This window comes from Phycodurus eques, chromosome 4, assembly GCF_024500275.1.
Source record: "Phycodurus eques isolate BA_2022a chromosome 4, UOR_Pequ_1.1, whole genome shotgun sequence".
Taxonomy (NCBI): domain Eukaryota; kingdom Metazoa; phylum Chordata; class Actinopteri; order Syngnathiformes; family Syngnathidae; genus Phycodurus; species Phycodurus eques.
The window spans coordinates 27244036-27266990 of record NC_084528.1 but is presented as its reverse complement, the minus strand read 5'-3'; the positions used below and the strand labels follow the sequence as shown (position 1 = coordinate 27266990).

At 41.2% G+C, this 22955-nt stretch overlaps 3 protein-coding genes across 12 annotated transcripts in view; all 3 read right to left on the bottom strand.

Annotated features, from left to right (window-relative positions):
- The window catches only part of kif13a (kinesin family member 13A), a 45474-nt gene extending 42847 nt beyond the window's left edge, over positions 1-2627 (bottom strand). For all 10 annotated transcript variants that reach the window (XM_061674931.1, XM_061674932.1, XM_061674936.1 and 7 more), the window contains exons 1-2: positions 2291-2627; positions 2047-2137 (exon numbers count right to left, since the gene is read on the bottom strand). In XM_061674931.1, the coding sequence (XP_061530915.1) occupies positions 2047-2137; positions 2291-2345 (146 nt within the window). In that variant the 5' untranslated portion in view covers positions 2346-2627. The remainder of the gene's footprint in view (positions 1-2046; positions 2138-2290) is intronic.
- A 4013-nt stretch (positions 2628-6640) lies between these two features.
- LOC133402159 (E3 ubiquitin-protein ligase NHLRC1-like) lies at positions 6641-7925 on the bottom strand. The gene has a single exon (XM_061675774.1). The coding sequence runs from the start codon at positions 7835-7837 to the stop codon at positions 6641-6643; it is 1197 nt and encodes a 398-aa protein (XP_061531758.1). The 5' UTR covers positions 7838-7925.
- A 2220-nt stretch (positions 7926-10145) lies between these two features.
- Positions 10146-22634, bottom strand: ptdss1a (phosphatidylserine synthase 1a). Its single transcript, XM_061674930.1, has 13 exons — positions 22314-22634; positions 21334-21425; positions 20205-20249; positions 20002-20126; positions 18926-19084; positions 18703-18854; positions 17383-17524; positions 15193-15305; positions 15031-15096; positions 14651-14750; positions 14186-14254; positions 13133-13199; positions 10146-11769 (listed from the first exon to the last, which is right to left on the bottom strand). The coding sequence occupies exons 1-13, from the start codon at positions 22496-22498 to the stop codon at positions 11675-11677; spliced, it is 1410 nt and encodes a 469-aa protein (XP_061530914.1). The 5' UTR covers positions 22499-22634; the 3' UTR covers positions 10146-11674.
- Between the last annotated feature and the right edge of the window lie 321 nt (positions 22635-22955).

Below are 22955 nucleotides of genomic sequence, written 5' to 3'. Positions count from 1 at the left end.
GCTCAATCCTGAACTTAGTTAGCAAATACCCACCAAAAATAAACACCAAATTCTGTAGGAAGGTTTTTGTTATATACAGTTAGGTCAATGCTAGCTAGCTAGCGAGCTAGCTAGCAGTGTTAGGAAGGCTTCTTGGAAAATGTAGCAAGCTAAGGTTGTTAGCTACAAGTTGTTATGCTATGTTATTATTATATTAATATTATGTTAATATTATATGTTATGTTATTCAACATTAAAAGACCCTTCACTACACTAAAGCTACCGACCGGAGAAATGTAGCAAGCTAAGCTACAATAAAAAGACAAAAGTAGCTAAACTCGAAAAACTTCAGTCGGGTGGAGCCTCTAAATCAGTGGTTTTGCAAACTTTTTACACCAAGTACCACCTAAGAAAAATATACTTTGCTCTCCAAGTACCACCATCACATCCGTCGTTAAAATACAGCGACGCACAAGGCCTAAGTGTGAATCAAAAATCGCTACTTGTAACACTGTTTCGACTGTTACTCAGCTAATGCTGTCGAGAGGTGTGATCGTGGTACGGTGTGTGAATTTATTTTCACCTTTCACCGTGACAGGGGCCAAGTAAGGCAATGGCCTAACAGATGCAGTAGGTAGCGCTTCATTGTCAGAATAAGAGACGGGTTGGCTTGCTCGTGACGTTGACAATGACTGCCATGTTTTGGATCGTTTGGCCTTGGTGGAGGTCTGCAATTCTACTTGTCATTGCTCCTCTCACCTATACCAATGTTATCTTTTCTTATTATTATAGTCAATGCTGTTTCACGCGTTATCGTTATATATTATATTATATTATATTATATTATACTATATTTACTTCTTTTCTTTTCTTTTTTTTCTCTATATGTTGCAGTGAATTTCTGTTTTCCAAAGCAGTGATTCTCCAAGTGTGGTAAACAGGCTCTTTCAGGTGGCATGCAAAAGAATCACTAAATCACGCTAAATCACTAAATACATTTAAAACGTGAAATGACAATCAAACATATTAAGATGAATGAAAATAACTCTAAAAAAACCATGGCAAGAAAATTAAGGATTATACAAATTAAGACTCTTGGAAATTTTGCAAGTGCATTTAAAAACGTTAGACAGTAGAGGAAGCAGCCAGGTGCAGTTAAGTTTTATTTATCTTTTAATTAAGAACGTTTTTTTTTTGTTAACGTTTATTTGGGTATAATTGTTATCTAACATTTATATGCAATACAATTTAACGCAATCATTATTGAAGTACAGTTGTCCTATGTTGTCTTCCCATTAATTTTAAAGTGGCTTACAATTAACATTAAATATACCTTTTAGGAATGAAACCTCTGCCTGGTTTTTGATTAACACTTATTATTACACTATTGTAATAACGTTGGTCATGACCGAGGCCCTTGGAGAGCTAAATATTTTTTGGGAGATGGTACTCAGGATTTTTTTTTTAAATCTGACAACCACTGATGTGCGGTATGTTATCGCATTTGTCCATTTATTTTCTACATACAGCACTTGTCCTCATTAGCCGATTCCAGCTCAGTGGGGTGCACCGCCCACACTTACATTTGTTACCTATGGACAATTTAGGATCTTTAATGAACCTAATATGTAGGTTTTAGAGATGTGAGAGGAAGCTGGAGTACAATAGGAAACGCCACACAGGAAGGCCGGAGTTGTCGATGTTCTGCCCAGATGTTTATTGCAATAAAGTACATCATATATACATAATAGTATGTTATGTTATTGCATACTGCACGACGGCAAAGCTGGGTTCAAGTTATTGGTGCACTTGCACTTGGGGTCGGACATTTACAGAACAGTCCCGGAGCCCCCATGGGTGCTCCAAATACTTTGTGACACTCAAACCAAGCACATGAAAGCATAATTGCATAAGTGACACATTTTTGGAGGATGGGCCATCACAATTAACGACAAAATCCAAATCCAATTGCAGTGATGGCATGCTTCTGCAGAAACTAAAGTCAGCAATAGTGCATGGTTTTTGTGTGTGTGTGTGTGTGTTTTTTTTTTTTTTTTTTTTTTTTACCTGTTGTCTCCTTTTGCATTGGAGGGCGGCGCGTGCAGAACCGTCTGGTTGTCCTCCATATCCACCACGCATTTTGTATTCAGCTCCATTTCTGCACGGAGACGTTTGTTTTGCAAAACAAAGCAGACGGCGGGCGGGGGGGGGTTTGAAACGCGACCTTGATTCCGTAAAACTCCGCAAGTCTTATTGAAAGCGATGGGATGAAAAGTTAGCGGATTGCAACTGCACACATAACCCCACTTACCTCTGCGGTTCATGGGCCGAACTCTCACTGCAACTTTGACCTTTGTATCCGACATTTTTGTCCACTTTCCGCCCGTCTTGAGCTCTCAGCGGGGAAAGTCTCCGGCCAACAAGCCCGGATTTGTACCGAGACAGATCGTGGCTCAAAACCGCCCCACAAGCGTCCGTGCGTCAAGAAGAAAAGTCAGCAAAGCGTCCATGCTTGTCCTTTATATCCATCGGGATTTGTGTGTTTTTTTTAGGTGCGAATCCAGAGTTGGACCCCGCGTCCAGACAGCATCTCCACCGCCATCTTCTTGCACGGAGCGTCCGGGAGCTCGACTGCTCTGCTCTGCTGTCCTCTGTCAGGCAGACTGTGGAGGCTGCACCAAGCACCAAAAGAGGGGCAAACCTTTTTTTTTTTTTTTTTTTTTTTATTGGTGTGGAGACAGAGCACCAGACACGTGATGATGGAAAACAGTGATTTACACGCACCCGTGAAATTTTATTTTCACCCCATAAATGCTTGGTTGACACCACTAAAAGGAGACAACACTTAGTGCGTTAACGCCGCGGTGTCCAAACTACGGCCCGTGGGACATTTGTGGCCCACCGCTGTCCATTTCTAGCAGCCCGCAGCATAGAGCGAAAATAACATTTGACATAGCAAAAAAAAAAGAAAAATGGTGGCGTTGGTGTTGGTGGGGTAGTGTGAGAAGTGGGACTCTCGAAAAAGTTTGGGGTTACACCTGAGAAGCATATGCGAATAATCGTACAAGTATTTTAATGAAAAATAACTCTCATGGAGAGCAGGAAGGCCGTTATGATTGCAAACCCATAAAGATTAAATTTATGATTGCCTTATATTATTACATTTACACAACAACTTGATGGATAACTCATTTTGAACTCAGAAGCCAGTAAAAAAAAAAATTAAAGTATCATTCCATTTATTTTAAAAGGGGAATTGGTAACCCAAAAAAATGCTTGCAATATCGCAGAGTTATTCGAATAAAAAGGCAATTTGTAATTTGGGTATTTTAGCATGAAATATGAAGTCAATGCACATGATTTGCTTTCGCGGGCCACATAAAGTTATGTGGTGGGCCGGATCTGGCCCCTGGGCCTTGAGTTTGACACCAGTGTTGTAGAGTACGCGGCATGGAGAAAATGGAGCACGTAATAATAAATGCAGTGTCCCAGTATACCGAACTTCATAGAGACTCAAGAGAAATGACACAACGAATAAAAAACTGCATACAAAATAGTTTCCCTTTTACATCGTGGTCATACTAAGAAGAAAAATCACAGCTTTGCTGGCAAAATTCTGACAAGATAATTGGGACTGACGACAGGACCTGCACAAGCTTAACAAAAAAAAAAAAAAAAAAAGCTAAATTAGCTAATGACAACAGCTGGAAAAATAATACCTTACCTTTAAGTGTGTTTTGAGATTGCGCAGAGTTTTTGAACGTCAAAAGCAAGACAACGCATTCACCATTAGTCTTTTTGTAGTCGACAACATAATAAATAATGCCATGCCAAGTGTGATGACAACCATAAATAAAATAGGTACCAGAAACTGTTGTGATGTAGGATAAGGGGATCCTTTCAGTCCTCCCTGCTCAGTACATTAAGTCAACAATTACGATAAAAGAACCACAAAATGTATATTACAGTGCGCTTTGGTGAAGCTCTAAACGTGAACAAATCAGAGGTTGACTAGTGACCTTGTTTGACCTTAGAGGTTCCACTGCAATGTTTTGAGTATTCCAACTCCATCGACATTACTGTGTAAAAAAGAAACAGAGTAAAATGCTGTCTTCAAGGGTGAGACAAAATATAAACATTTTCTTACCAAAATAAAGCAACATCAAATATTGATATTGCTACTGTGCGATCCAACTCCATGTCAACAAACCGAAGTGACCAAGTGAAACCAGTTTCATTCCGTCACGTTTTCAACAAGCATCTCCTTTTGCCAAATGTAAGCCTTGCATATATGATGCATCTTAATAAATAAATGAATGAATACAAAAAGTGAGTCATATTACACAGATTCATTAAACACATGGGAAAATAAATTTCACCAGCGTCAATTCCTTACTAACTTCAACATTAAACATCATTTTCATTGTTAAAAATAAAAAATAATAATGATATAATAATAACAACAATTGAATAAAAAAAAAATCGGGAACTATTTCACTGTGTGTGTAGTTTGAATGGAGATGTAACTGAAATGATTAGCAATGTGAAGCATTTTTCCATCCAGCAAAACCTGTTACAGCCAACTTCGACTGGGAAAACAAATCGATAGTCTCCTCACAAATCAATACATTTAATAATCAGCATTTCTGGTGAGTATGATGGTTTTTTTTTGGTTTTTTTTCGTCAGGCAGGCAGGAGAGTACAAGAGGCAAGTGTGGTGCACCAGGAAGTGGCAATGATTAGGAAGGGGGAAGTTAGAAAGGCATTAAAGAGGATGAAAAATGGAAAGGCAGTTGGTCCTGATGACATTCCTGCGGAGGTATGGAAGCATCTAGGAGAGGTGGCTGTGGAGTTTTTGACCAGCTTGTTCAATAGAATTCTAGCGCGTGAGAAGATGCCTGAGGAATGGAGGAAAAATGTGCTGGTGCCCATTTTTAAGAACAAGGGTGATGTGCAGAGCTGTGGGAACTATCGAGGAATAAAGTTGATGAGCCACACAATGAAGTTATGGGAAAGAGTAGTGGAGGCTAGACTCAGGACAGAAGTGAGTATTTACGAGCAACAGTATGGTTTCATGCCTAGAAAGAGAACCACAGATGTATTATTTGCCTTGAGGATGTTGATGGAAAAGTACAGAGAAGGTCAGAAGGAGCTACATTCTGTCTTTGTAGATCTAGAGAAAGCCTATGACAGAGTACCCAGAGAGGAACTGTGGTACTGCATGCGGAAGTCTGAAGTGGCAGAGAAGTATGTCAGAATAATACAGGACATGTACGAGGGCAGCAGAACAGCGGTGAGGTGTGCTGTAGGTGTGACTGACGGATTTAAGGTGGAGGTGGGACTGCATCAGGGATCAGACCTGAGCCCCTTCCTTTTTGCAGTGGTGATGAATAGGCTGACAGATGAGGTTAGACTGGAATCCCTGTGGACCATGTTTTGCAGATGACATTGTGATCTGCAGTGAAAGCAGGGAGCAGCTGGAGGAACAGTTAGAAAGATGGAGGCAGAGGAATGAAGATTAGCCGAAGTAAGACAGAATATATGGGAATGAATGAGAGGGGTGGTGGGGGAAGAGTGAGGCTACAGGGAGAAGAGATAGCAAGGGTGGAGGACTTTAAATACTTGGGGTCAACCGTCCAGAGCAATGGTGAGTGTGAACGGGTGGAGGAAGGTGTCAGGTGTGTTATGTGACAGAAGAGTCTCTGCTAGGATAAAGGGCAAAGTTTATAAAACAGTGGTGAGGCCAGCCATGATGTACGGATTAGAGACAGTGGCACTGAAGAGACAACAGGAAGCAGACCTGGAGGTGGCGGAAATGAAGATGTTGAGGTTCGCTCTCGGAGTGACCAGGTTGGATAAAATTAGAAATGAGCTCATCAGAGGGACAGCCGAGGTTCGATGTTTTGGAGACCAAGTTCGAGAGAGCAGACTTCGATGGTTCGGACACGTTCAGAGGAGAGAGAGTCAGTATATTGGTAGAAGGATGATGAGGATGGAGCTGCCAGGCAAGAGAGCTAGAGGAAGACCAAAGACAAGGTTGATGGATGTCGTGAGGGAAGACATGATGGCAGTTGGTGTTCGAGAGGAGGATGCAGGAGATAGGCTTACATGGAAAAGGATGACGCGCTGTGGCGACCCCTAAAGGGACAAGCCCAAAGGAAAAGAAGAAGATTAGATAAATATTGATTTCAAACTGCTCCGGCTGTTCTGCATGGCACAATTGCATGCTGTTGTATAGTGAATTTTGTATAGTTTTGAATTGATAGTTTCTACAATTCCAACATCATAGTGGTGATAGTAGGAGGTGGATTATCTATCCATCCATCCGGACAGCTAACCTTAGATATGAATAGGTAGCTACGCCTACAGCGACACTAAGCTAGTAGGGGCGGAGTTGTCAGCGCATTCCGTGAAAGGTAAGAACGCCAAAAGATCAAGGATGCCGGGACATTGTCCCAGCATTAGCTTTGATGAAAATGTTTACTTCTCCAATATGGCCACCACATACGCATGTCGGTTAGTCAGGCTGCTACAATGCGCTGGCATATCTAGCTAGCTAGCTAACCTACTATCTAGCTTTCTATTCTATCTATCTATCCTCCGATGAATCTATCTTTGGAAGACTAACCTAAGATTGCAATTTAACTACGCAGCCATCTTCTCAAGAGTACATCTTGACTGTGTGGTCTCCACCGTCCACAACGATGAGAGTGTTGTTAAGTGGCACCAGTCCAACAGGTCGATTAAGGTGCTCCGCCACAAGAGGAGTGAGGACGGGAACGCTTTGTACATTCCCAAAAGTCCAAATCATCCCCTGAAGGGAGTCAACCACAAGCAAGTGTCCGTTTGTGTCAAATGTCACAGCGGACATGTTCATCTTGACCGAGGCCTTCAGGCTCAGACTTAACGTGTCCGTCTGATAGAGGACGTGGAAGTCCGGAGTGAACACCGTCAATCTGGAGTAACTTTGCTTCCTCGCCGGGTGTAGCACGTCCTCGCTCACGTGCTCCATCACGGCCGTGTGACCGTTCGCCCCGCAGCACGCCACCGCTTTCGGACGCTCCAGGTGTGAAGCCACCGCCCCCTCCTCCAGCGTGACGCCAAGTTTGTAGTCCACTCTAATGCGGGACAGCGTTCCCGCCTGGACGTCCGACACCAGGATGTTCCCGCCGCTGTCCGTGTCCACCCCCCACGGCAGGGAGAAGCCGGCCTTGACCGTGATGACGTGGTTTCCCCTGGACGTGAACACCTTGACGCCTTTATCTCCCGCGTCGGTCACCACCACGTGCCCGCAGGGGGTCACCGCCACATCCACTGGGTGACAAAGCTCCTCGCTGGCTTTTCCTCTTTGCCCGAAAGCGTGCCGCTTCTTCCCCTGAGGAGTGAATACCACCACCCTCTTCTCGCCATCATGCACCACAAATACAGTCCCCGAGGATCGCATCACCGCCAACCCAGTCGGGTTGATAAGCGTCCCCCAGCCACCAAAAGTCAAACAGAGGCGTAAGGCTTTGCCACTCACACCTGAGGCCTCTTCTCCAACGTCCTGTTTCTCCACGTGACTGAACAAGAGCAGCTCCTGCAGGTCACAAAGAGCCTGGCAGTGAGAGGTGGCGTCAACGGGGCACAGCTGTCGACAGAAGGGGCACTCCAGCTTCCTCAGGAGAGGGTGGGACAGGGCCCCGATGCATTCCACGCACAGGACGTGACCGCACGACAGGTTCTGCGGCCTGCGATCGGCCCGCTGAGGGTTGAACTTCTCGAAGCAGACTTTACACTCCAGCAAGTTGACCTGGATCTCTCGCAACGTGCCCTCGGGTCGCCGCGGGCTGCCACGCCTCGGGCAGCTGTGGGCCATGGCTGCAACAACCCCTTTGTTCTTTACCTTTTACGCGAGGTGCAGGAAAGACATAAAAATGGGTAAGGTGCTTGTAATCGAGCAGAGGTGAAAGGAAAAACAAGCGATATGAGAAGAGCACTGAAACGTTGTTGTGCTGTGCAGTTTGCAGTAGGCCCAAATCACGTGATGTTTGGCAGCCCAGCGGCATTCTCTGCTGCCCTCTTCTGGAAACAAACTACATCACATGCTGCTGAAACTCCTTTCAGTCAGGGCAAGGGTGGGCAAACTGTGTTTTCATTTGATTGTTAAAATATATAGATGGACTAAGTCATTTCTAGATAATATTTTTTTTAAAAAAACGTGTATTAAAAAAATTCAACTATTTATTTTAAACGAAAGAAACCAATTCATTCTCATTTCCGTCCATCCATTTTCAATGCCGATTTTTCATTAGGGTCATAGGTGAGTTGGAGCTTATCCCAGCTGAATTTGGGCGAGAGGCATGGTACACCGTGGACTGGTCGTTTACAAGTCACCGGGTACATATAAGCACTTGGTCAATATAGTTGTCAATAAACCTAATGTATTATTTTATGTGTAATGTTTTTGGAAGCTGGAGTACCCGGAGAAAACAAACGCAAGCGCAGTAAAGACCGAAGCCCAGATTTAAACCCAGGACTGCTCCACTGCGACCACTGTGCTGCCTCAATTATGTTATTTACAATTAACTATCATTAATTAACCAATTAAGAAAATGAATACACAGTATACAAAGTTGTTTGTATAACTAATATATGCATTTTATCACTTATAAATAAGTCAATTGACTTTTTTTTTTAAAGTTTCAATGAACCAATTTATAATAAATATTATAGGACGCTTGATATTGTAACAGCTCACTGGGTCAGATTAAGGAACAGACTGGGCCGAATGTGGCCCTTGGGCCATAGTTTTTCCACCCGTTTTAATTCCCCAAAATACCTAACCTCCCTGTGGAACACAAAACATGGTTGCTCATTTCAATAACAGGCGGTTTGGTGAGTTGATACGCTACATAGATGCATAGCACGCCTCCCTCTCAGGAGACTCCAAATTCCAACATCTCCACGTGAATCCACTTCACACTCCCACAAGACTTTCCCCTTCGCCGCAAAGTCACATTTTCTCACTATGCAGCTTGACATAACGAAGCTATTTTAGTTTCATGATGTGCAGTGAAATTAGATCTCACACTCCCGCAGGTCGGCCAAGGTCATTCATGAATTCCTTTTGTCAACACAACAATCATCTACTGACGTGACATTTCAGGTAGCATGGTGGACTAACGGTCAGCGTTTCTGTCTCATCGTTCTGAGGTTTGAAACTCAGCTCTGGTATTCCTGTGTGGAATTTGCATGTTCTCTCTTGTGCTTGAGGGTTTTTTGGTACTCCAGCTTCCTCTGAAATTCACAAAACATGCATGTTAGGGCTAGCATTCTGCCTGTCACTGGCATAGATAGATGAACAAAGATACATTATTTGTGGTAAATAATCATTTTCAGGATTGGATGGCAACCAGTTCAAGGTGTACCCCGCCTCCTGCCCGTAGTTGCTGGGATAGGCTCCAACATGCCCGCGACACTAGTGAGGATAAGCGGTACAGAAAATGGATGCATGGATAATCATTTTCAGAACAATAAAGTGAAATTAGATCATTTCCTGCAGCGCACTTGACCATCTCTCGCAATAATGTGCTGCGGCACAGCTGTTGGAAATCACTGATGTATACCGGTGATTGTCAAAGTGTGGGAGGTGGGACATGACCGCCATCAAGTCGTACTCAAAACTATCACTGAATTGACTGCAAATAAAATGTAAAACATTTAAACCATTGAGTATACAATATAAAAAATAAAAATTTTATCGAGTCCTTTTTTTTTTTTTTTACAATGGTAATGTTCAAACTGCATGTTACAGGGGCTTACAAGAATATACTTTTTAGGAATAAAACCATTTTTTTTTTGGATGAACACTTATGCCTACTACATTACTGTATTTTCATGTTGGTCATTATGCTGCTACTTTGGGAGATCTCCATTTTTTTAGGTGGCACTTCAAGTAACAAGTGTTCTTTCTATAGATACTGTGCACTGGTCTATACAGTATACACTCTGTGATTAGCTGGTAACCAATCCAGGGTGTGCCGCACCTCTCGCCCAACGTCAGGCTCCAGCTCACATACCCTCATGAGGAGAAGCGGCATAGAAAATGGATGGATGGCAGTTTATCTATGCTGGAAGCAAAAAAAAAAAAAAAAAAAAAAAAAAAAAAAAAAAGAGCCTTAAAGAACATGTAAAACATTTTAATGTGGTTCAATATTATTTCACAGTGATATAGAACGGCACAAGTAATTTCCCATGTATAAGTTTTGGCAAATTACGTATACATCCAGGAAAAATCATGTACCATAGACAGGAACCTTTGTCTCATACCAGTTGCTGGTCTCAAACAAAAATCTGATTTGTCAGGAATTATTTGTTAGAGGTGCATCATCACTTGAATATCACATCACACATCAAGTTTCAACACAGCCGTCAAAGTACAAATGCAGTAAGTGTAAAAGCGCCAATCTCAATCGTGGCTGTGTGGAAGATCTCAATGAAAACATAACTGCTGTAGTATTCTGCTCAGCCCACCAACCTTTGATATACCAACGTCACGACAAATGTGCTTGCAAACTTTGCCAAAACTGCAAGACTGGAAACAATAAAAGTGAACTTGACATGCTAGGAGTGAACCATGAGAAGGTCGGCGTGTGATCATGTGGTTGCAAAAAAATAAGTTGATCACTTCTTTTTGGAGAATATTAGTCCAAACATGAGCAAGGAAAATGAAGCAATATTGCACACGGGTCACGTACTGCATGAGACGACACCCATGGCACAAAATCCAAATAAATTGTTAATAAAGCTATCAAGGGCAAACATTAACACAGAAATCCCCAAATTAGTATTAATACACAATGAGATAATTTAGACAAAAGGAACATGCAGACAGGCACAAAAGGTGCATTTAAAAGTGGAAGAAAGGAAAGAAAAAAGATGCTGCCACCAGTGTGTAACATTGCAATCATGCACGTGTAATAAGGTCATGAGCAATCATATACTCTGATGAGCATGTTGAATATTTGCTTTGTTTTCATCACGGTAAAAAAATAAAATAAAAAAAAAATAGCAGCCATGAATAGACGAGTAAAATCACAATAAATCCCATGACACTCAAACATTACAAATGTGCAGTTCTTCAGCGCAAACCTTCGGCAAAGTGCACTAGCCGTGTGCTGTTTTGTTCCAGGTTTTAAAAAAAAAAAAAAAAAAAAAAAAAAAAAAAAAAAAAATAAATGCTTGTGTGGAAGCCTTGCCCACATTCAAGTCACCAAACTGTCAACGTACTCAGCGCGATGTTTATAAACTGACCGAAAATAAGGTATTATTAATAAGAGATTTAAACATTTCTATACCATAAAACAAGAGGCTTAAATGGAGTATGATCGATTCTTCAAGGCGGCTTTAAATAGTGAAATGTCTGGAGCAGTAATGAATAATATAGTGCATCGTGGCAGTTGTCTGTATATGATCAGCTACATGCATGCGCTTCAATCTACAGTTGGCAGTTATTTATTACCATCTCTTTTGCACACACACATCTGTCAATGGTGGTAAACGACAGCACGTTAGGGGTGTGCCGCTCTAACAACACTGCATGGACCAGTCAGTCTCTCCAGGAGCATATTTTAATGCCACCACCAGAACCTTTTTTTTTTGTTTGTTTGTTTTTCTTTTTTGGGTTGAGTTTAGGAAACCCTTCCTTCGATTCCTACTGGCTCTCCAGGCCATTAACGGAGTTGAGCTTTCCCAAGGCTTTTCCTCTCAGTCGGATTTTTGGGCAGTCGCCTCCCACCTCAGTCTCTCCTGAAATACAGAAAGCCCTCACCATGAATAATAACATACCTAGAGTATAGCTCATTCCAAACATTTACGGACAGACTTGCATGGAGTTTCACTGATATACTGTGTATATCATATGTTACATATCTATCAGCGTTCCTTTTACTGTACACAGGCAACTTAAGAGTTGTGCGCCTTCAGTGTAGCACCACGTTGAGCAGCAACATGCTGGGCAGCAATGAGGTCGATGCGGCATAATTAAGAGCAAAACGACGCGGTAGAGAAGGTCCCCCACTAAGATGCAGTCATAGTAGTTATTCTCACAGAGCAGAGAATGTACCACTATGAGTATTGTTGTAAGCTTGTAAGCGCTGTTTATATGTGTTGCTGCTCAGTGCGTGTACATCAGCAGTTGTTTGAAGGGTTGTATTTACCGTAACATTTATGCTAATTTCGTTTAGCCCATCTATGGTGTTTCACGTTAGCATTAAGCAAGCGGACTTTCATTAAATGAAAATATGTGGCTTGGTTGAACATTTTTAATGTTAAATTCTCTTTAGTTTCATGTGTCAGTTTTATAGTCAACTTCAACGAGGACTGACAAGAGCCTGAAGCAAGCACACTTTGTCTCTTATTTGGAAAAGTGTGCGAGCAAGAGTGATGTTATACGACAGGCCCCCATCACAGCGAGAGTGTGAGAACAGGCACTATGTAATATTTAAAAAAACGTGTTTTAATAAGTTCATGGGTGTTTTAATACGTTTACATGTCCTGAAAGCATGTGGGAAGGGTAAAATTACATAAAAATAAATTTTTACCTATGGCGAGTGCAACTGAAACGTATCCCCCGTGATTAGCGATCAGTATACAGTGAACACTACCTATCCACAGTTCGCTATTCATGGATTCACCTATTTTTTTCTGTGGAGCCTATCGTCGGGCATTAAGTGGAAAAACTCACCTTTTTGCGTTTAACTCTCTAAGATGCCACCAACGTCATGGCTAATAGGAAAGTAGTAATTGGTGTGAAGGAGGTATGTTAAAGTAATACATCTTGACTGTGCGACTAACATTTTCTAAGTCGGGGAGGAGTTAATTTTAGCCTGGGTTGTCACAGAGTCTTTGCCGCATTTCCACGCGCACGTCCGGTACATTTTTCTAAAATCAAATCAATTGTAAGCCATTTTTTTAAGGGTAATGTTGTAAAACGAGTGGGAAATTATTTTCGATATAACCTGTGTAATAGCTACCGTTTAGATAATATAATATAATATAGGCAATTATAAACATTGTTAGGTAGGCGTCAAGTACTCATGGTTTTCCGCTAATCGCGGCTATCCCCCTCGAATACGGGGGTCCCTACTGTACATAAAACAATTCACTGTACCTATAAATTCTTCTGACACATCATCAGCAAACTCTGAGTAATTGCCGTCCTCACATTCAGAGAAGCTCTGCGGGGGGAGACACACACACAGCGTCAAGCGGACACACGACATTCGACCTTCAACCGCTTCAAACCGCGACAAACCCAAAGATAAGAATTTCTTAATCATTCAGAAGTTGGAGGTGGTGGTTTCCTGCCACTAATCCCAGTGACTGTCATTTGTAATTAGTTGCCTTAATACTGCATTATAATGACTGTATCTGAAGAGTAACGCTTTCCACAACTTCTGTGTACATTTTTGAAGTATTTTCGAAGTGCAAAAGTATAACTTGGCAATGTAATGATAATCTGAATTTGTACTTTTTGGACGTTTTGCCAATGAAACAAATTACAATGAAATACAATTTTAATTTGCTAAATAAATGAATACAATTAACGCCTGATATGCTTTGCCATTTCCTACTGAACATCGAGAACAGAGGTGGGCAAAGTATGGACTGCGGGCCACATATGGCCTGCTCTGTTCTTTAAGCCGGCCCACCGAGGATTTACATTCATCAAGAGTATAATTTAGCCGTTTTTCCATAAAATTTGTTAATTAAAATGTATTCCATTTATTTCATTACAATTTTACATATATGTTTTACATTTTTTTAAATTAATATTAAATGGTTGATTAACTGTAATTATTTTTTTTATAAACACATTTTTTCAAATTACACTGAATTATTATTTCATGAAAATATTTTACATACAAATTCTAACTATTATTTTGGACCTATTCTACAAATGACCTGTCGCATCAGTTTTAAAAATCAAAAGTCTTTATTAGTTGTTGTTTCATATGATTTTCAACATTTTAGGCCACTCAAACTCAGTGGGGAAATAATGGGTCTGACCTACAAAAGATACTGATGTCACTGTTATATAAATGTAGCGTGGTTGTTTATATATGTCATTCTGTTTCTCCTGGGACCATATGCCTTTTACAATATGGCCTTTGCAAAGACAAAAACTAAAATAAACATATTTGATATAAAGTGATAACCATACCTTTTCTCTTGGACCATATTTCTCTGCATACGACACCATTCCATACAGACATAAGAATGTAATGAAGGCCTAAAACAGATCAATATAAAATAGATGATCAACGTGGCATTTTAATTCTAAAGAACGAAAAAAATATATCAACGCAAGACTATGGGAATGATATTGTGGCCGCTTTGATATGCAATAATTGCTTTTCTGGCCTTGAGGTTCCTAATTTTGTTGCAGCAGTGTTTGGGCTGAGAAAAGTAAAAATGGAATAGTCCCAACAGACCCCACATTTATTACTTTGGGTTGGAATCCCTTAGCGTACATTACTGGGAATGCTCATATCTTCGCATTCACAAAAGAACAAGTCTTGACAAAACAAAGCTTAAAACAAAGATGGTCACTAGATACTGTCAACAGCAGACCGCAGTGGTTTACAGTTGACACAAAACAGAAGAGCGCTGTGGATGCTGATCTTACCAAACACAGCAGCCAGAGGATCACATAGAGGATCTGAGTTTTGGAGAACAAGTCCTGTCCGAATTTGATACACGCCAGTGCCTCCAGAAAGGCGATGGCCCTGGGAAAGGGGAGAGAAACGCAAAGAGAGCAAGTCAAACCTCCAACCAGCTGCAGTTGACTTTTAATACATAGAAAAGCAACGTGTGCTGTTGTATGGATATATTTGTGAGATTTGTGTGATAGCAATATGGGTAAACTGGCTTACGGCTATGTTAACACTTCAATTCATCATGGTTAACATCGCATTTTCCAGCCTCAAAAAGCCTACGGCACAGTTCAAAGAGACTTCGCATTTGTTAAATGTGTGAAAGGACCATTGTGGCGGGACGCTCACTTACCCAAACACCCAACATTGGGTCCCAACTCTCTTACACTGTGTGTCTGTGAGGTACGCATAGTACTGCCTGAAGCAAAAGAAAATGTCAGCAGAGGAGTGACAAGAACTGCATACATGGTATGGACGCAAATGTTTTCCCCCTGTAGACAGAATAGTGAGCCACCTGACTGTTGGCGCTGTGATGATGCCGACGAACAGGATCCGACACCAGCTGAGGGCATGGCTTGCCGGAAAGACGAATATGTGCTTGAGGAAAAACGTGTTTAACTCGGTCAGCTGGAAAGACACGCAGACAATAAAGGATTAATACAATGTTACACCACAAAGCTGACACACCCTTATTTATATCAGTGATTTCCAACCAGTCCCGCAGCAGTGTATGAGATCATCAGATGTGCCGTGAAAAATTATCCAATTTATCTTAATTGTTAATTTTACAATAAATAAACTATCTTTCTTCATCTATCCACGCCATTGACATATAGTGAAAGGTATGCTCTTCCGGTGGAATGCAGAAGGTACAAAAAACCTGTGACTCAACTTATTTTATTTTTCAACGTATACAACAGAGTAAGTAAGTCAGGGCTTCCTGTAAATATATCAGCTTTGTGTTCAATTAAAGATGCACAGATTTCATACAAAGCACACTTGTGAGTAAACTGAGCCTAGGTACGTATTTTATAATTTTATTTGATGGTGTGCCTTGAGATTTTTCTAATATAAAACATGTACCCTGGCTCAATAAAGGTTGGGAAACACTGATTTCAATTTGCGACAGAGACTCTCGACACTTCACTTTTTCAGCCATAGGTAAATGTGAAATTATAAAAGTACTATTGTAAAACACAATGTACATACATATATTGTAGTTTTGTAACTGCATTGGTAAGGCCTGGTGGCGGCCAGATGCCGCTTCATACCCGGAAACGTGATTTTTGCTGTGACGACATGGCAGTTTTGATTTGCCATTACACCTGCAACGTGGTTCTGCAATTCAAATTTCAATTTACAGCAAAACGAGTGGCTGATGTGGTTGACCACTCATGAAAACTGTGTAACAGTTCAGTCATGTTCAGCCACGTCGCTAATTGTGCGGAAAATTGTTTAAACCATAATTGATTAATTACTTTATTAAATAATTGATTAGACAGGGTGTCCCAAGACTTTTTTCCATAAAGATAACAAGTAGGAAAAAAGTGAAACCAGCGCACTGACTTGGGCTTGCAAAGAACCTTCAACTTCCTGTTGTGTATTGATCTGTCTGTTTCCGTTCTCTGTAACGTTACAAAATGTGTCATTAAGACTGTTGGCTAATTTCATTTTAACTCACTTTATAAGTGCTCATGCTGTTATACAGTACAATAAATTACACTACACACAGCAGAAATCCGATAAATAACATTATCATAATTTACAATACAGTAGTTTTTTTTTTCCACTCAGATGGCATGTTTTGGTGTTAATTTAGTGAAAGCTGTTACATTAAATGACATGTATAAGCCAGAGGCAATGCAGATGTTCAATCATAAGGTCATTTTATATGATAAATAAATGTGAATGTGACTAAATGTGAAAAATTTGTTGTGACTTCAGCACTTTTTCCATGGTTGTCAAAATATATTAGGTGAGTAAGAGGAGTCTATACAACATATTTATAGTTACCAATCTTTATTTCTTGTTGACAATAAAGCCAAATGAGACACCCATGCAAACATTTGTTATGACGGTTGTGTTGAACACAATGTTACTAAACAGAGCAGCATTATCAGCATCACTGTGCACGCTCCTCTCATTTCCACTGAAATATAATGAGAGTGGAGGCCTGCTGCAGTGCTATTCTCTCATTTGGCCTGGAGCCTGTGTGAGTGAACCAGCTCAACTGTCCCCATGCTGGGCCGAGCGCAATCCGGACCATTCTTCAAGACTGGTAATTAATGAATGGAACCGCGAGAGAAAGAGAGAGAGAGAGATAAATAGAGAGAGAGAGAGAGAGAGATCTGTGCATCCAAGCGCGTGATGCTATTGTTTCATTAGTGTGCAATGTAACCGGGAAACCACAGCATGTTGCCATGGCAGACAAATGCTTGAGACAAGGCAGCCGGGATGTGATGCTGAGCCATGGCGCCTACTCAACATCGCACCCTCCCTTAATTAATTGCGCCCGAATAATCCAGCCTGGCTTTGCCTCTTTATGGGATTAGCTGTTAATGCACAGACAGCAGGACATCCGTGCATTAAATGTATCCGAGTGAGGCGGGTTTTAGATTTCATCCACGGAGGCGGCAATTAGATTAACCCGGATTTAGCGCACACGGCATGATCCCCGACTAGCCGCCGTTGAGGCCTGACCCACCTGCCAGATGATCATGAAGAGATAGACGCCCATCACTCGCTGCAGGGAAGACTTGGGATCCAGCCAGCGCACGTAGGTCCAGCTCGCCGGCGTGAACTGTAAAACGGCTCGCTTGATCTTCCCTGTGGTGGTGTGGATGTCCCTGGGTGGGAGATGCAAGGAGAGGAAGACAAAGATTTATACCAAGTGTTGAGTAATGTAATTATACTAGGCACACAACTCATTCTAGACTTCTCTTTCCATTACAATCAATGGCTGTTCCTAGTGGTAATGCGCTCAAGCTAACTGTCATAATAACAGTAATATCGTCTTTTGCAGTGGTTGTCAACGGCTGTCACCCTGGGACCAGCATTTTCCTTGTTGCAAAGTCACAACCCACTTTTATAGAAAATTAAAAAACATTTAGTTTAAAAAAGGCCTCTGACAGCACATGTAAAGTATATTTTCAAAAGCCGTTTCAGATGAGTCTAATGTAACACTAAAAGTATATTGGTCTTGTGTATTTGTTACAGTGGTGCCTTGAGATACAAGTGACCCGTTTTTTTAGATTGGCCGATTTTTTGCTTGTAGTTGCGCGCAAAATTTGGGATAGCGCTGTATAGTGGCAGTGAACTCAACTCACTTCACAACAAGCAGAATCAAGCTGTTTGTTGACACTCCAAGTTGAAGTTTACTGTCAAACGACACATAGAACACAGATAATTACACGTTGTGTATTTAAAACAACCACATAGCTTTGATTTTGCTCAATCAGTTTAATGTTCACAAACAAGGCAAAAAGCCATGGACTGGCTTAAAAAAAAAAAACATCGTGTCGCAGTGTTACAATCCTTTAAGCAAAAAATGTTTTAACTAAACGATGGAGAAACATTTACACAGTATAAACATGGGGATTTTACTTCTGCGAAGAAGGACTAACACTACTGCGACTTACTGAAGAGTTTTGACCAACTCCGTGTTTATTGTTATGTCTGTATTATACTGCCTATGGGTGGCCAAGGCGTGCACCACAGAAGGAACAGCACACTGTCCATTGAATTGAAAACAAATTTGGCAAACCAGTTATTCTTTACATTCTATTTAGGTCAATACAGTATGTTGTTATAAAGTACAACATTATAGAGTGCTACTTTTTTTCTTAAAAAGAAAAATTGAGGGGGGGGTGGAACAGATTCAACTTGTATCTTAAGGCAGCACTGTATTTTAGACACATCAACACAGCTAGAGCTGTGTCTGGTACTACTGTTAAAACAGAAGGACAAGGAATACAAATGTAGAAAACAACACAATTCAAGTTCATTTCCAACGACCAGGACATACTTAATACTGGCCCAGTGGTAAGCCCTCATCTCCAGAAAGCGGCACACGGTCATGCCCAGCCAGATGCCCCCACCGTTACACAAGAGGATGTCCAGAATCACCTGGTCCCACCAGCACTCGGCAAAGTTGGGCAACAGATGCATGAAGAAGAGCTGAAGGAACCACACGCGAGATTCAACCTCACAGCCGCAAAACCCGTGTAGAGTATGACACTATGCAGTACCTCGGTGAGCTCCCAGGTAATACTGATGGTCCAACAGAGGCCGTAGCTTCGGATGAGGAGGGCCTTCATGCCCCAACCCCAGAAATGGCTAAATGCAAAGATGTCAAAATGGCTGAGAATTCTCTCCCAGGTGATGACATGGCAGTTGACTGCATACTCCTAAAAGCGCAGCAGCACACACACCCTAAGCGACTGCGCACACATTTGGTAGAATTAAATCAGCCATTCCAGTGAAACCTCCAAAGCGGAACACAATTAGATCTGTGACATTGGTTGACTTCCAAGTTGTTCTAATTTCAAAACTAATTTCCCCCAATTGGAATTGTGAAAAGAAATAATGTGTTCTAGGCTCAAACTGTCACCTTTCTAAAATCTATTGACGGTACAGTCAAAAGTTTTAAAAAACACAATTTTAAACATTTGCAAAAAATACAAATGACCCTTTCAAAAAAAAAAAAAAAAATGTTTTAAAGTTCATGTTATAATGAGCAGGCCAGGCAGTATTTTATGCCACAACAAGGTCATTTCCTGTTCTCTGGTTATCATTACACTTTTCCTCTTTGCCAACAATAGTACCTCAGCTTCTTGTGGAGGCGGTGTCACATAAAACTCTAAATAAGCTATATGTAAAAAAAAAAAAAAAAAAAAAACTACTTTTAATGCTAAAATCCTAAATGTTTCTGCATAACAATCCTTTTAACTTTTGAGGCCTATTTTCCCTGAAATTTTTGGTTCAAAGTCCACATTGTGTACAGTGGTTAACACGTGCCTCACAGTCAAGAGATTCTGGGTTCGAATCGCAGCCCTCCTGTTGGGAGTTTGCATGTTTTTTGTGTTTTGTTTTTTTAGGTTCATTGCATGTTTTTTGTGTTTTGTTTTTTTAGGTTCATTGAAGACTTTAAATGTTCCATCGGTCTGAATGTGACCAGTCCATGAAGAACCCCGCCTCTCTCCGAAAGTCAGACCTGACTGAGAGTAAGCGCTATTGTTTTGGTTGAACTCTGAACTATATGACTTTTGTTGCATTCAACTTTGGAGGTTCCACTGCATTGTCATTTCTACCCTCAAATACTCACCATTATGTCGGCCTCTCTCTTGGCGTAGCGCAGGTTTGGATCCAGCCAATACATTAACTGTTTAACCTGCTGCCAGTTCAGGAAGATGATGAAAACCAGGAAGAGGAAGTACAGCACACTCAGACCTGAACAACAAAGATAACAGAGGAAGGGCAGCATACGATTCCGACGAAAGCGTTTTTTCTTCTCTCATCATTACTCACCAAAGACTATTCTCCATATCGCCGGATGAGGTCTGGTGAATGGACCTATAGAGAAAGCAATAAATGTTAATTAAATGTGTTAAAACATGCAGTTAACTAAACTCCAGCTATTCCAATGGTGTCTTGCGTCAGGCAGAAGAATTAAATGCTCTTCCACTAGACGGCAGAAAGTACAATGAACTTGTTTATCATACATATCGTCAGGATCGGGCGGAAACACCGTATGAGCAAATTTGGTAAATTATTATTTGTTCACAAATCGATGACAAATTTGGCAAATTCGTTGTTTTTTTTTTGCCACAAATCAATACTATTGATCAGTCCCCACGTGGTCTGTTAAATTTACAAATTCTTAACACATTCACTGCCATTGACGGCTTTAGAAGTCAAATAGCCATGGTAACTGGGAAGGCTGGCAGTGAATGAGTTAACCAATCTGAAGTTCTTAACTGCTATTCTTCCTCACTTAGCAAGAGACAGGTAAGATTCATTTGAGTAGGCCCGTTTTGTGAAAAATCAATAGCTGTAATGCTTTGTTGCAGAAGGAAGCCCATCAGACACAGAGGGAAGTTTGCGCGTGTATTAATTTCTCTCTACTACACTGTTTTGTGAGTTTTATATTTCTTTTTTTTTTTTTTAATTGCATCAGTCACTCATATATCTTTGAAATAGCATTTGGGATGATGACATAAGCACAGTTGTAGGATTTTTGTTAAGTATTAGAGCCTTCTCTTGTTGGAAGAGGCTCAGTGAATTTCAGAATTTCATGAGCACTGCCGGCGGTGGCAAAGCTGTTTAATCAAGGGCAGAGTTCATAAATTTGCTATTTTTTAGTAAATGAACTTTGTGATTGAACGTGAATATGGGGAGGTGTTGCGTTGATGTGCAAAAGTATCTGATTGGAATATAAGTTATAACATGAACTTAAGACTTATGATGTTTGGTAACTCAAGCAATATATTTTTGGGATTTCTTGAAAAGTAGTGGTTTTGAAGAATCAAGGATTCCGCCCGACAGCAACAATACCATCGTTATTTCAACATGCCGTACAGTATATAACTTTTGTGACACTTTTGCCTGGTGGTGTGCTGTGAGCTGAACTAAATAACATCTTTCATATGAAGCTCACCGTTGGGAAATGCCAAAACGCTGATGACAAGGAAGAAGGAAATCACCAGAATCAAACCCACCCAAAGATTACTGTCAGGATTTCCATCATCTCTGTAAACAAAGCACACGCATTGCTCTAGTTGCAGTTAAAAAAAATCATCACGGCCCATTATGTATCCTATGACAGCATCCAAAGCATTACATGGGCATTATTGCAGTAACGGGGGACGGGACCAGATGTGTGACGCATTGAAAAAAATAAAATAAAATAAATTAAAACCCCCAAATTCTTGAATAAGTGGGGACAAATTTACAATAAGCTTTTTCGAGGTTGCCCCCCCCAAAAAAGGGAAAATCTTTTTAAAAGAAATCTGCAGGGGTCCACTGCTCCTGACGTCACTCACTAGACCACACCCAGTAAAGGCACACACAACACATGCATACTACAGTAGACTGTAAGAAATAAACTGGGTTTATAATTACGATCTCTTTCATTGTTTTCTTTTTATACAATTAAGTGCTACATTACTTTATTCTTTATCATTTAAAATGGGAACATTGACTCAACATACAAGTAAATTGTGTTATCAGCTCAGTCACCGAAAGAACGAAACCGGTCAGTCAAGGCAACACTAAGCAATGTAAAAACACCTAAAAAGATTGCTGTAAACTGTAAATTTCCGCGATAGGAACACGAAAACTCGCGATGTGGCGGGGGAAGACTACTATTATGTGGACGTTAGTTGCTAATGGAGGCACATGACTGACATGGCATCCTTTCAGTTAAACCTAACGTTTAATGATTTTCAAAGCTGTTTATAAAAACACCGTCGTATAATATGTCGCCAAAATGCCACTTATTTCGTCGACTTTATGTTAAAGACAATAGTGTCCGATAATAAAGTATGACTGTCAAGACCATCACAGCGACTGTTAGCCACCTGCTAGCTCCCCAAGCTAACCTTTTTTTTTTTTTTTTTTTGCCCCCAGCTAGCTTACCTCGCGAAGGCGAAATACATCAAACAAAGCACAGTACACGTTAGCAGCGTGATGGTGTGAGGCCGGTAGAAGAAGTCTATGGTTATGTCCTCGACCTGCTGCTCGTTTATCATTCGGAAATGCATTCTGTAGTTCACGTCATCCTTGCTCAGGGTATGGGACCCTCGGCTGTACACTGACGCCATAGCTGGGCAGGGTTAGCCCCCCTCACCCAAACGCCACCGGGGGAGGGGGCGGTTAGCCGGCCACACGAACGCAAACGTAATGGCTGGAATAAACGCACATTACGACTGTAACAGGCAGAGCACGAGTGGGCGACGTGACGTCTTACAAAGGCAAACATTGGAAAACAGAACGCTGCTCATGAGTTTTGATTGGTGCGAACACAGAAGGGGCGTGTCTCCAACAAGCGGAAGAAGCGCTCATTCGCTCTCCTCAGTCATGTGCTGCAATGATTGTTTTCGACGTCACCTCTATAGACACACGCGGAGCACCCACAAATATTACAAACTCCGTCACCTATAAAATAATCATACTATGAAAAAAAATGTCATGGAAAAGAACATTTGATGAGTTTCAGCGGGGGGTCGTGGGGTGGGGGGTATTTTCTAAGGTGACCCGCCTTGGGGTTTCTTAGTGTTT